Source organism: Oncorhynchus masou, chromosome 18 (genome assembly GCF_036934945.1).
Source record: "Oncorhynchus masou masou isolate Uvic2021 chromosome 18, UVic_Omas_1.1, whole genome shotgun sequence".
Classification (NCBI taxonomy): domain Eukaryota; kingdom Metazoa; phylum Chordata; class Actinopteri; order Salmoniformes; family Salmonidae; genus Oncorhynchus; species Oncorhynchus masou.
The window spans coordinates 66,222,702-66,235,342 of record NC_088229.1 but is presented as its reverse complement, the minus strand read 5'-3'; the positions used below and the strand labels follow the sequence as shown (position 1 = coordinate 66,235,342).

General features: G+C 45.4%; 1 protein-coding gene across 2 annotated transcripts in view; it reads right to left on the bottom strand.

Moving 5' to 3' along the window:
- Positions 1-12,641, bottom strand: part of LOC135505147 (neurexin-1a-like) — an 83,855-nt gene that overhangs the window by 10,488 nt on the left and 60,726 nt on the right. Inside the window, exons 15-23 of one of the 2 annotated variants that reach the window (XM_064924275.1) lie at positions 9,668-9,790; positions 9,232-9,381; positions 8,069-8,300; positions 7,724-7,914; positions 7,365-7,538; positions 5,135-5,254; positions 4,879-5,060; positions 4,497-4,668; positions 2,805-2,894 (exon numbers count right to left, since the gene is read on the bottom strand). In XM_064924275.1, coding sequence (XP_064780347.1) covers positions 2,805-2,894; positions 4,497-4,668; positions 4,879-5,060; positions 5,135-5,254; positions 7,365-7,538; positions 7,724-7,914; positions 8,069-8,300; positions 9,232-9,381; positions 9,668-9,790 — 1,434 coding nt within the window. Of the gene's footprint in view, positions 1-2,804; positions 2,895-4,496; positions 4,669-4,878; positions 5,061-5,134; positions 5,255-7,346; positions 7,539-7,723; positions 7,915-8,068; positions 8,301-9,231; positions 9,382-9,667; positions 9,791-12,641 lie in introns of both variants that reach the window. The other variant, XM_064924274.1, reaches the window with a different exon arrangement.

Sequence of the window (12,641 nt, the reverse complement as noted above, 5' to 3'; positions counted from 1 at the left end):
GGTGTGAGGTTGTTGTAAGCATGGTGTGAGGTTGTTGTAAGCATGGTGTGAGGTTGTTGTAAGCATGGTGTTAGGTTGTTGTAAGCATGGTGTGAGGTTGTTGTAAGCATGGTGTGAGGTTGTTGTAAGCATGGTGTGAGGTTGTTGTAAGCATGGTGTGAGGTTGTTGTAAGCATGGTGTTAGGGTGCTGTAAGCATGGTGTGAGGTTGTTGTAAGCATGGTGTTAGGGTGTTGTAAGCATGATTTTAATGAGTTGTAAGCATGGTGTTAGGTTGTTGTAAGCATGGTGTTAGGTTGTTGTAAGCATGGTGTGAGGTTGTTGTAAGCATGGTGTTAGGTTGTTGTAAGCATGGTGTGAGGTTGTTGTAAGCATGGTGTGAGGTTGTTGTAAGCATGGTGTGAGGTTGTTGTAAGCATGGTGTTAGGGTGTTGTAAGCATGGTGTGAGGTTGTTGTAAGCATGATGTTAGGTTGTTGTAAGCATGATGTTAGGTTGTTGTAAGCATGGTGTGAGGTTGTTGTAAGCATGGTGTGAGGTTGTTGTAAGCATGGTGTTAGGTTGTTGTAAGCATGATTTTAGTTTGTTGTAAGCATGGTGTTAGGTTGTTGTAAGCATGGTGTTAGGTTGTTGTAAGCATGGTGTGAGGTTGTTGTAAGCATGGTGTTAGGTTGTTGTAAGCATGGTGTGAGGTTGTTGTAAGCATGGTGTTAGGTTGTTGTAAGCATGGTGTTAGGTTGTTGTAAGCATGGTGTTAGGTTGTTGTAAGCATGGTGTTAGGTTGTTGTAAGCATGGTGTTAGGTTGTTGTAAGCATGGTGTTAGGTTGTTGTAAGCATGATGTGAGGTTGTTGTAAGCATGGTGTTAGGTTGTTGTAAGCATGGTGTGAGGTTGTTGTAAGCATGGTGTGAGGTTGTTGTAAGCATGGTGTGAGGTTGTTGTAAGCATGGTGTTAGGTTGTTGTAAGCATGGTGTTAGGTTGTTGTAAGCATGGTGTTAGGTTGTTGTAAGCATGGTGTTAGGTTGTTGTAAGCATGGTGTTAGGTTGTTGTAAGCATGGTGTTAGGTTGTTGTAAGCATGGTGTTAGGTTGTTGTAAGCATGGTGTTAGGTTGTTGTAAGCATGGTGTTAGGGTGTTGTAAGCATGGTGTTAGGTTGTTGTAAGCATGGTGTTAGGTTGTTGTAAGCATGGTGTGAGGTTGTTGTAAGCATGGTGTTAGGTTGTTGTAAGCATGGTGTTAGGTTGTTGTAAGCATGGTGTTAGGTTGTTGTAAGCATGGTGTTAGGTTGTTGTAAGCATGGTGTTAGGTTGTTGTAAGCATGGTGTTAGGTTGTTGTAAGCATGGTGTTAGGGTGTTGTAAGCATGGTGTTAGGTTGTTGTAAGCATGGTGTGAGGTTGTTGTAAGCATGGTGTGAGGTTGTTGTAAGCATGGTGTTAGGTTGTTGTAAGCATGGTGTGAGGTTGTTGTAAGCATGGTGTTAGGTTGTTGTAAGCATGGTGTTAGGGTGTTGTAAGCATGGTGTTAGGGTGTTGTAAGCATGGTGTTAGGGTGTTGTAAGCATGGTGTTAGGGTGTTGTAAGCATGGTGTTAGGGTGTTGTAAGCATGGTGTTAGGGTGCTGTAAGCATGGTGTTAGGGTGCTGTAAGCATGGTGTTAGGTTGTTGTAAGCATGGTGTTAGGTTGTTGTAAGCATGGTGTTAGGGTGTTGTAAGCATGGTGTTAGGGTGTTGTAAGGATGGTGTTAGGGTGTTGTAAGGATGGTGTTAGGTGTTGTAAGGATGGTGTTAGGGTGTTGTAAGGATGCTAGCATGTCATAAGTATGTTGTTAGCATGGTGTAGACATGTTGTAAGCATGTTGTTAGCATGTTGTTAGCATGATGTTAGCATGTTGTTAGCATGTTTAAAGCATGATATGGGACATGTACTGTGGAGTTAGAGACTGTTAGATGATGTTAGAAGAGGAGGAAGGAGCATGTTTAAGAGTAGGATGAAGAGAGAATAGATGGGATAGCTGAGAGACGGTTGAGACTGGAGAGAGAGAGGAGGAGAAGAGGAGGAAGGAGGATGAGAGGAAGAGTAGGATGAATAGAGAATAGATGGGATAGCTGAGAGACGGTTGCTGTGGAGACGCATCATGAGAGAGTCATCATGTTGACATATCGATTGATTATCCTCAAATATGGTTATTACAGCCTTAAGAAGCCCAATGAAGGAAGCATTATGAAGACATATGAAGCTCTATGAAGCACACACAGGTCATAGCTTTGTCTCTGGTCCCAGTTAAAGGGAGTTCAGGCATTTAATTAAAGGAGCTCTGCTGAGGGTTAAGAGGTGAATTTGAAACAAAACAGTGCATTTAATATCTCTCAAGTCTTACATGTAATATCTGGTTCTGAACTTCACTCTGACTACACAGGTTATGATGTTGAACATTGATATATGCTTTAGTGAACACTTTAAATGTTTACAATTGGAGAAACAATATTATGAAAAATCTTAAACAAGTACATTTTTATCTGTATTAGTTTCACATTTATTCAGATTAATCTTCCCATTGTCCGTTTAACCTGGTATTATTACCTCTCTCTTTATCTACAGTTTACAGTAAAATACTGTATTACAGAACAGTACAGTTACACTACCGTTTACACAGTCTGACAATATTATACTCTAACAGTTACTATAACGTTTAAACTTAGTTATGGATTTATCATTTTAGATGTTAGTTGATGGTCACAGTTTCAACTTCCTTCAGGTTGACTTTTAGCTGAAAGTTTAAAGGCATTTTAATGAATGTTTTTACCTTTGTCGAGTAGCCAATCGTCAACTATTCGACCGAGCCGATAGGGGATTCTCTGTCTAGCGATGGCCAGGCGCTCGTTATCAATGTTGCCTTTAATTTAAAGATGAAAACACAGTAATTACACCTGGCACAGGAGCTGGACAACAAAATAAACAGCCATGAAGAGAAAGTCAAAGTCCTGACCAAGGTCCTGTCCGTCCGAACATTGTTGCTGTGTCATTAACTTCAATAAGAGTTACGTTCATGAGCAGCAACCAGCAAGCAGACATTGACTTTCTGTTCTTGGACTTTGATTTAAAGAGACATTTAAACAGTTACTTAACATCTGACAGACAGGAGACAGCTCTGACTGGGTTTAGAGAGTTTGATAAAACAAGAAAATAATAATGATAATCACTGTTAAAGCTAACAGATCAACCTTCATACACCTCTGTCTAGTGTTTAGCCTTTTAGCTAACAGATCAACCTTCATACACCTCTGTCTAGTGTTTAGCCTTTTAGCTAACAGATCAACCTTCATACACCTCTGTCTAGTGTTTAGCCTTTTAGCTAACAGATCAACCCTCATACACCTCTGTCTAGTGTTTAGCCAGATCAACCCTTTAGTCTAACAGATCAACCTTCATACACCTCTGTCTAGTGTTTAGCCTTTTAGCTAACAGATCAACCCTCATACACCTCTGTCTAGTGTTTAGCCTTTTAACAGATCTAACACCTCTGTCTAGTGTTTAGCCTCAACCAACCCTCATACACCTCTGTCTAGTGTTTAGCCTTTTCAGCTAACAGCTATCAACCCTCATACACCTCTGTCTAGTGTTTAGCCTTTTAGCTAACAGATCAACCCTCATACACCTCTGTCTAGTGTTTAGCCTTTTAGCTAACAGATCAACCCTCATACACCTCTGTCTAGTGTTTAGCCTTTTAGCTAACAGATCAACCCTCATACACCTCTGTCTAGTGTTTAGCCTTTTAGCTTACAGATCAACCAACCCTCATACACCTCTGTCTAGTGTTTAGCTTTTAGCTAACAGATCAACCCTCATACACCTCTGTCTAGTGTTTAGCCTTTTAGCTAACAGATCAACCCTCATACACCTCTGTCTAGTGTTTAGCCTTTTAGCTAACAGATCGCTAAATAACTTTGAAAATATATGATTAACACTTAAGATAACAACAACAATATAAAATGTTTAAAAACCCAATGCTAAAATAAATACAATCAGTTTTTCCTCTTCATTTCCCCCCCAGTCTAGTTACTACATTTAAATGTTTATTGTGTTGCTGTTTGGCCAAATGCCCCAACGGCTATTATTATTTTCTTTTTTTTAAATAAATCACAACTGCTATCTGTATTAAATGTTTACATGGTTCATTTACGTGTCACACTATTTAACATAGCAACGTACATGACCAGTCATGTCAGTACAGACTCCCTGGAGTCAAGGCAACAGCGGAAGAGTTACTGCATATTTCTTTTTTTATGTTTAAACAGGGAAAACAACATCCTAAAATACACATTTGGTCTTCAGCAAGTCATAACACAAGTGGTAATAGTAACGTAGTATGATGAGGTATTAACATAAGCAACATCTTTACATTAATACTGATAGAAACAGTTATTTCAGGAAGAAGCCGAAGCCCTGTCACGTGATTGGCTGTGACAAGCAGGTGTCGGCTGTGGTCGGTCCCTACCTGAGGGGTAGCGCTCTATGATTGGCAGGTCGTCCAGCTGCAGGGTTGCGTTGCCTCCGCTGCGGGTAAACCGAACTATGTGGTACTTCCCATCATTCACGAATTTAGCAGTCTCTTCAATGTTGATGTCATCTGTCCCCACGTTAAACACTACCCGAATATTTCCTTTATCCTGGGGAGAGAAATGGAGAGAAAAATGGAGAGACAGAGACAGAGAGAGAAAGAGAGCAAAATAGCGAGAGAGAGAGAGAGAGAGAGAGAGAGAGAGAGAAAGAGAGAGAGAGATAGGAAGAGAGAAAGGTTCATAGCTGGTAGTGTAGCAGAGTGCTGAGTTGAGGAGGACAGAGTGCAATGATTCTGTAGAGGTCAGTGTAGTCTTTACTATCTGTAGCTGTAGGTAGTCTCCCAGTCCCGAGGCGCTGTCAACCCGTAGCAGAGTAGCGTGTTTCTGCTGTGTGCTGAAGCCCAGCGCCAGCCGGTCAGCCCGTGTGCTGGGGCGCTCGTTAGGAGGCCAGGTGTACACGATCACACCCCCGTCACGACCAAAGATATAAGTGGTCCCCGCTGTGGACAACAAATTGGCTCAAAAAGGAAGTAGTAAACAGGAAATAGGACATAGGAAATAAGAAGTGACTCACCGTCATTGCAGAGCGGTCCCCCGAATGATGTCATACTGCAATCACAGCTAAATCCCTCCCACTGCTGTAAACACACGCCCTGACTGGCGCAGGAGTCTTCCTGACAGGTAGTACTGGGACCTGAAGAGCCAAAGAGACAAATCCTTCAGGCTTCTTCACGAGAAAAGCTCATGTCAACCAGAGAATGCTGAAAGTAACAAAATAATGTGAATAAGCCCTTAAAAGCTCTGGATAGATCGACGACAGCCAAGGCAAAAACCATATTCATTCACATTATAAGTGAACCCATTCCTTTAAGAGTTGAATTGTTATTACAATTCACTTCACATCCAGCAGCTGTCTGTCCATGAGGTTGGCCAGCCGTAGGCTAGATACAGGGAGGGAGGGGTCAAACAGAAGAGGGTGGGGTTAGAAGTAGGGGGTGGGATTAGAATCATGCTTCCAAGTGACAGAGGTGAAGAGGGTGTGTTCTAACTTAAACAGGAACGATGTCGCTGAGGGGAAGATGTCACTACGGTGGCATGGACAGGTCATGTCAGAACACACCACACACACACGTACCTGCAAGTGTAACCGAGGTGGTTCGCGTGATGAGTAGTCTTGCCTGAGACCTGAACACATGCATTAGCTCCCTGAGCTACTGCCTAGCCCTAGACTTTAGCCCAGTGGGTTAACACAGTCTTGTGGTGTGCAGGAGACTCAGGTTTGAACCCAGTTGATCACAAGAATACACACAGACACGCACACACAGAGTGATCTACCTTGCAGGTCAGCTTTCGTCAATGCAACTTTTGTCAGCCAAAAAGAATGACAAGCAAAATATGTTAGATGGTTAGTAAAAAGAAAGCACAGAAATGCCTTTGATAAAACAAACAGGTAGAGAGAGAGAGAGAGAGAGAGAGAGAGAGAGAGAGAGAGAGAGAGAGAGAGAGAGAGAGAGAGGAGAGATGAGAGAGAGTGATAGAGAGGGAGGAGAGAGAGAGAGAGAGAGGGAGAAGGAGAGAGAGAGAGAGAGAGGGAGGAGAGAGAGAGAGAGAGAGAGAGAGAGAGAGGGAGGAGAGAGCGAGAGAGAGAGGGTGGAGAGAGAGGAGAGAGAGAGAGAGAGGGAGGAGAGAGAGAGGGAGAGAGAGGAGAGAGAGAGGGAGAGAGAGAGGGAAGACAGAGAAGAGAGAGAGAAGAGAGAGAGAGAAGAGAGAGAAGAGAGAGGGGAGAAAGAGAATAGAGAGAAGAGAAAGAGAAGAGAGAGAGAAGAGAGAGAGAAGAGAGAGGGGAGAAAGAGAAGAGAGAGAGAGGGGAAGAAAGAGAATAGAGAGAGAGAGAGAGACAGAGAGAGAAGAGAGAGGGGAGAAAGAGAAGAGAGAGAGAGAGAGAGAGAGAGAGAGAGAGGGGAGGGAGAAAGAGAATAGAGAGAGAGAGAGGAGAGGCAGAGAGAGAGAAGAGAGAGAGAAGAGAGAGAGAGAGAGACAGAGAGAGAGAAGAGAGAGGGGAAGAAAGAGAATAGAGAGAGAGAGAGAGAGAGACAGAGAGAGAGAAGAGAGAGAAGAGAGAGAGAGAGAGAGAGAGAGAGAGGAGAGAGAGAAGAGAGAGAGAGAGAGAGAGAGAGGAAGAAAGAGAAGAGAGAGAGAGAGAGAGAGAGAGAGAGAAAGAGAATAGAGAGAGAGAGAGAGAGAGAGAGAGAGAGAGGGGAAGAAAGAGAATAGAGAGAGAGAGACAGAGAGAGAGAAGAGAGAGAGATAGAGGGGAGGAAAGAGAATAGAGAGAGAGAGAGAGAAGAGAGAGAGAAGAGAGAGGGGAAGAAAGAGAATAGAGAGAGAGAGACAGAGAGACAGAGAGAGAGAAGAGAGAGGGGAGAAAGAGAATAGAGAGAGAGAATAGAGAGAGAGAAGAGAGAGAGAGAGAGAGAGAGAGAGAGAGAGGGGAAGAAAGAGAATAGAGAGAGAGAGAGAGAGAGAAGAGAGAGGGGAGAAAGAGAATAGAGAGAGAGAGACAGAGAGAGAGAAGAGAAAGCCAGATGCCAAAGCAAGGGGGATAATCTCCAACATAATAAAAACAGAAATATAAATAATACAAATAAAAACAGCTGTTAGCTGGAGCAAGAGGTAGAATAATAAAAACAATTAGCTATGATCTGCAATCGTAAAAGGGGGAGGTCCTGGTATGTGTTTGTCTTCCTAGACTTTTTTGTGTAATTGCTAATGGTGTGTGTGTGTACCTGTGTGTGTGTGTGTACCTTCACAGCCCCTCTCCACCTGTCCGGTCGTAGCAAGGGCGTCGGCCAGCAGGTCGGGTAATCGGCCGTTGAGGTCGACGGTTGCTAGGCAACCCTGGAAGCCTTCGCGGGAATGGACGAGCTTGGGAAGGTCACGGTACATCTCTTTAGCCACGCCCCCTACGTACAGGTCACCTATAGGAACACAGCACAGCTTGAGTGGCAGCTCTTCGCTCCATACCTGGGTCTCGCTTAGCTGACAGAACTGCCCTCTGCTATAAGAGACAAGGGCTGAGAGACTCCATACATAGTACACAGGTATTATGGTATGTACAGTATGTGTGTGTGTGTGTGAGTTTATGCGTGTGCATGTGTGTTACCTTTGAGATCCAGGTTCTTGGCCCCCATAGTGGTCTGTGTCGTGACCTTGGTGTCTATCTTAACAGTGTGCAGGTTGTTGGTGTCTCTGGATATGAGGACATTGTGCCAGTGGTTGTCATTCAGAGGAGAGTTGGAGTTCCCTTTGATCAGGTGAGCCCCGTTCCCCAGGTCGGACACATAGTGGAGGTAGCTGGGGAGGGAGGGAGATTAGGAACGTTAGAATATGAACTTTAATACATGAGTAGATGGTAGATAGATATCTAACTCTGACCTTTCATCAAGTGGTATAGTGGTATCATCTCCTCTGTTCAGTAGCAGTAGTGTATAGACACACAGGTAATTACCCTTTGACCAGCTCCACCACTATGAAGTCGTTTCCGTCTCCTCTGTTGTAGAGTACGAGTCCGTCAGGGGAGGTGGTTTTGAACTGGAGGAACAGGTGCATGGAGTAGTAGGCCTGGAGCGTGGGCAGGGTCACGTAGCTCGACCGTGACCTGAATGTCACCGGGTCTGCCACGATGCTCTTATAACCAATCACAGCGTTCAGCTCGCAATAGTCGATGTCGCCGTTCTTACCTAGGATCGAGATGACCAAGGATGAGTTGTGTGTAGTTGTGTCCGTACGTGTAAGGTGCTGTGTTTGGGATGAGTTACTTACTTAAAACACTAATGTATTACATATTACTTGTTACATTTAACTAAAGTAACGCGTTATATTACAATATTACATTGTGAGGGAAAGTAACGCATTATATTATAATATTACAATGAGCAACGTCAGCTTTGATCAGTAGTTGCTCCTTTCGTCTGTGGCGCTGCCTTGCTAGTCTACAAGTACGGCTTAATCCGTCATATCCAGTGTCAGCCCAATGCCTGTCTATAGCCTGTCTTTTCATTCAAAATCTGTCTCTCGAGCCGCCAGATCTGGTCACAGTCCGCACTTACAGGGACCCATAGAGACGTATAGAGGGCACTCTATGGGCTTTGCTACCACAGAAGCGTGTTCAATGGTAAAGATCGGAGACGCGCCATCTATACATTTCTATGGACAACAGCTGTCATGACATTTCTACAGCTTTTCTCCGCTCGCTCGACAACTAAATGAGGAAACGAGTGGAGATCGGCTCATGGAAACGCGTCCGTTAAGAGATATGATTGTGAAAGTAAGGCACTCGTTGTCTGACAAAGCAACTGTAGTAATGTTACTCAGAAAAGTGATCTGATTATATAACATGTTACCACCAACACTGGTGTGTGTGTGTGTGTGTGTGGTGTGTGTATGTGTGTGGTGTGTGTATGTGTGTGTGTGAGAGGTGTGTGTGTGTGTGTGCGAGGTGTGTGTGTGTGTGTGAGGTGTGTGTGTGAGGTGTGTGTGTGTGAGTGTGTGAGGTGTGTGTAGGTGTGTGTATGTGTGTGTGTGTGAGGTGTGTGTGTGTGAGGTGCGTAAATGCGTGTGTGAGGTGTGTGTATGTGTGGGTGTGTGTAGGTGTGTGTACTCTGTCCTTACAGAGGTCTACATAGGGCATCCCATTGAGAGTGAGGCCCTGCAGGTGCCCTATGAAGTTGGAGGGCACAGCGGGCATGAAGCGCTTCTCCGTCACAATGCCTGTCTCCACGTTGTGGAACTCCAGCTGGGTGTGGTCGCCTGCCATCTGACCTGGAGGGGTTAGAGGTCAGGGGTCAGGGGAGAGGTTAGCAGACCGGGGTCAAATACATTGAAGCGCTTGAGGTGCACTTGATTTAGCTTCACCGGAGTGCAGGGTGAGTGGAGTTTGCACTTTTGGGACTATTCCATTGGCTACATTGGACCAGGTCAGCTAAATACAAGACACTTGGGCTTGAATGTACTTGAACAATGTCTGCAGGTTATGGGTTTGAGGCCAGGGGTTAAGGTTAGGACTGAAAGGTCAGGGTTGACAGCGTTGGGGGGTTGCTATGGTTACCTTCTACAGATTGCAGGTCGTCGACGGTGAGTTTGAGGCTTTTCCCGCGTCGCACCACTCTGACAGTATGCCACTCATTATCATTCAGCCCCAGCCCTGCAAAGATGGTCTCTGGACCCTTACCTACACACATTCCAGTTAGTTAATATACACACACATACACCTTACGCACACCCACACGAAGGGTTAACACATGCACACATGCAGGCAAGCACGCACGCACATTCTCCACCCTGTCTCCTGCCACAGTGTCTTACCCTATCTGACCACATGGTGGCACTAGATACTCAGCTCTGTAGCAAGAGGGACGTAGAGCAGTAATACAGCAGGAGGAATTCTCTCCTTCCCCTTTTCTCTCCTTTTATCCCTCTCTCTCTCCTTCCCCTTTCTCTCCTTTCATCCCTCTCTCTCTCCTTTCATCCCTCTCTCTCTCCTTCCCCCTTTCTCTCCTTTCATCCCCCTCTCCTTCCCCTTTCTCTCCTTTCATCCCTCTCTCCTTTCATCCATTTCTCTCTCCTTCCCCTTTCATCCCTCTCTCCTTCCCCCTTTCTCTCCTTACATCCATCTCTCTCTCTCTCTCCTTCCCCCTTTCTCTCCTTTCATCCCTCTCTCTCTCCTTCCCCTTTTCTCTCCTTTCATCCCCCTCTCTCTCCTTCCCCTTTGCTCTCCTTTCATCCATTTCTCTCTCCTTCCCCTTTCATCCCTCTCCTTCCCCCTTTCTCTCCTTTCATCCCTCTTTCTCTCCTCCTTCATCCCTCTCTCCTCCTCCCCTTTCATCCCTCCTTCCCTTTTCTCTCCTTTTATCCCTCTCTCTCCTTCCCCTTTTCTCTCCTTTCATCCCTCTCTCTCTCCTTCCCCTTTCTTCTCTCCTTTCATCCCTCCCTCTCTCCTTTTTCATCCCTTTCTCTCCTTCCCCTTTCATCCCTCTCTCTCTCCTTCCCCTTTCTCCTTTCATCCCCTTCTCTCCTTTCATCCCCATCTCTCTCTCCTTCCCCTTTTCTCTTTCATCTTTCCTTCCCCTTTTCTCTCCTTTCATCCCCCTCTCTCTCCTTCCCTTCCCTTTTCTCTACTTTCATCCCTCTTCATCCCTCTCTCCCCTCTCTACTTTCATCCCTTTTCCTTCCCCTTTTCTCTACTTTCATCCCTCTCTCTCCTTCCCCTTTTCTCTACTTTCATCCCTCTCTCCTTCCCCTTTTCTCTCCTTTCATCTCTCTCTCTCTCTATTTTCATCCCTTTCTTTTCTCCCTCTCCCTCTCTCCTAATTTTCTCTCTCTAGTGTCTGTTGTAGACAATCTCTGGGGAGTGTTGTGAGTCTCTCTCCCTCTCACCAGGATAGACCAGAGTGTCAGTGTGTGTAGGGGGGTGGGGGTGGGGGGTGATAAGCTACAGGAGGAATGAGAAGATGAGGTAAACAGCCTGACAGATTCAGCTGTGGGAAATGGCAGCACCATGACACACACACACACACACACACACACACACACACACACACACACACACACACACACACACACACACACACACACACACTCACACACACACACACACACACTCATATTGCCACGTGTGAGGTCTCTGTGTATATGCATGTGTAGGTGAGGTATGTGTGAGTGTAGGTGACGTGTGTGTGTGTTCGGTGTGATTAGTTTTCAGGAGAGGACAGAGGGCTCCCCTGAGGAGTCTCAGCTGTGCTCTGGGCACAAGTCTCTCATCCCATTACCATGGATCACTGCCTGAGATTGGTGTTTTTTTTTTGTGTGTGTGTGTGTGTGTGTGTGTGTGTGTGTGTGTGTGTGTGTGTGTGTGTGTGTGACCGCACACTGTTGGGGTGAATGGGCTGATGTGAGAATGAGGTAGTGATCCATGCCAACCTGAGAACAGCCAGGACACACACACGCACGCACACACATGTACACACACACACACACACAGGACATGAAATATGGTAATGGAAGAGTGACTAATTTGTGGAAAAAATTGTCTACCGATGGAACTTATACAAATGAAATGTATGTAATATTGTATTTACTGAGTTGTACGAACTCTTGTCATGTTTTATAATCAACTCCTAATATTAAGCTCTTTCAATGGCAGTATTTTTTTTTTTACTCCAAATGGCTGATAATAACTCATAATGGCTGATCATTACAAAATCATAATAACACCTTTTAAGGTTTCTCTGCTTATGAAAAGCATTATGTTTCATACTGCCGATAGACATGTTGTCTAGGTATGTTCCCATGGCAACACCTTCTCCCTTTGTCAGTACCAGGATGCCGTCATAGAGTCGTCTTCCGTGGTGAAAGGACAAACGCACATACACAGAGCTCGACTCACGACAGCCTACAGGCAAACAAAGCACTCAGAGGGAGGGAGGGGTGGATGGATAGATGGCTGGATGGAGGAAGGGAAGAAAAAGGATGGAGGGGTAGAGAATCTTTCATTTTCAGCATGAAGGAGATATAATTATCCGGAAGCCCTGAGAAGCTTTCAGTCCATCTCCGTGACGGAACTCCACACCTCCACACTCCTCTGTACACCTCTCTCGGTCTCTTTTTCCTTGGCTCTTCTCTCTCTTCCCTGTGTACCTCACCCCTTTTCCCATTCCCCCTCTCACCTCATTCACTAACACCCCCCCCTTTTCCCATTCCCCCTCTCACCTCATTCACTAACACCCCCCCCTTTTCCCATTCCCCCTCTCACCTCATTCACTAACACCCCCCCTTTTCCCATTCCCCCTCTCACCTTATTCACTAACACCCCCCTTTTCCCGTTCCCCCTCTCACCTTATTCACTAACACCCCCCCTTTTCCCATCCCCTCTCACCTTATTCACTAACACCCCCCTTTTCCCGTTCCCCCTCTCACCTTATTCACTAACACCCCCCTTTTCCCGTTCCCCCTCTCACCTTATTCATTCACTAACACCCCCCTTTTCCCGTTCCCCCTCTCACCTTATTCACTAACACCCCCCT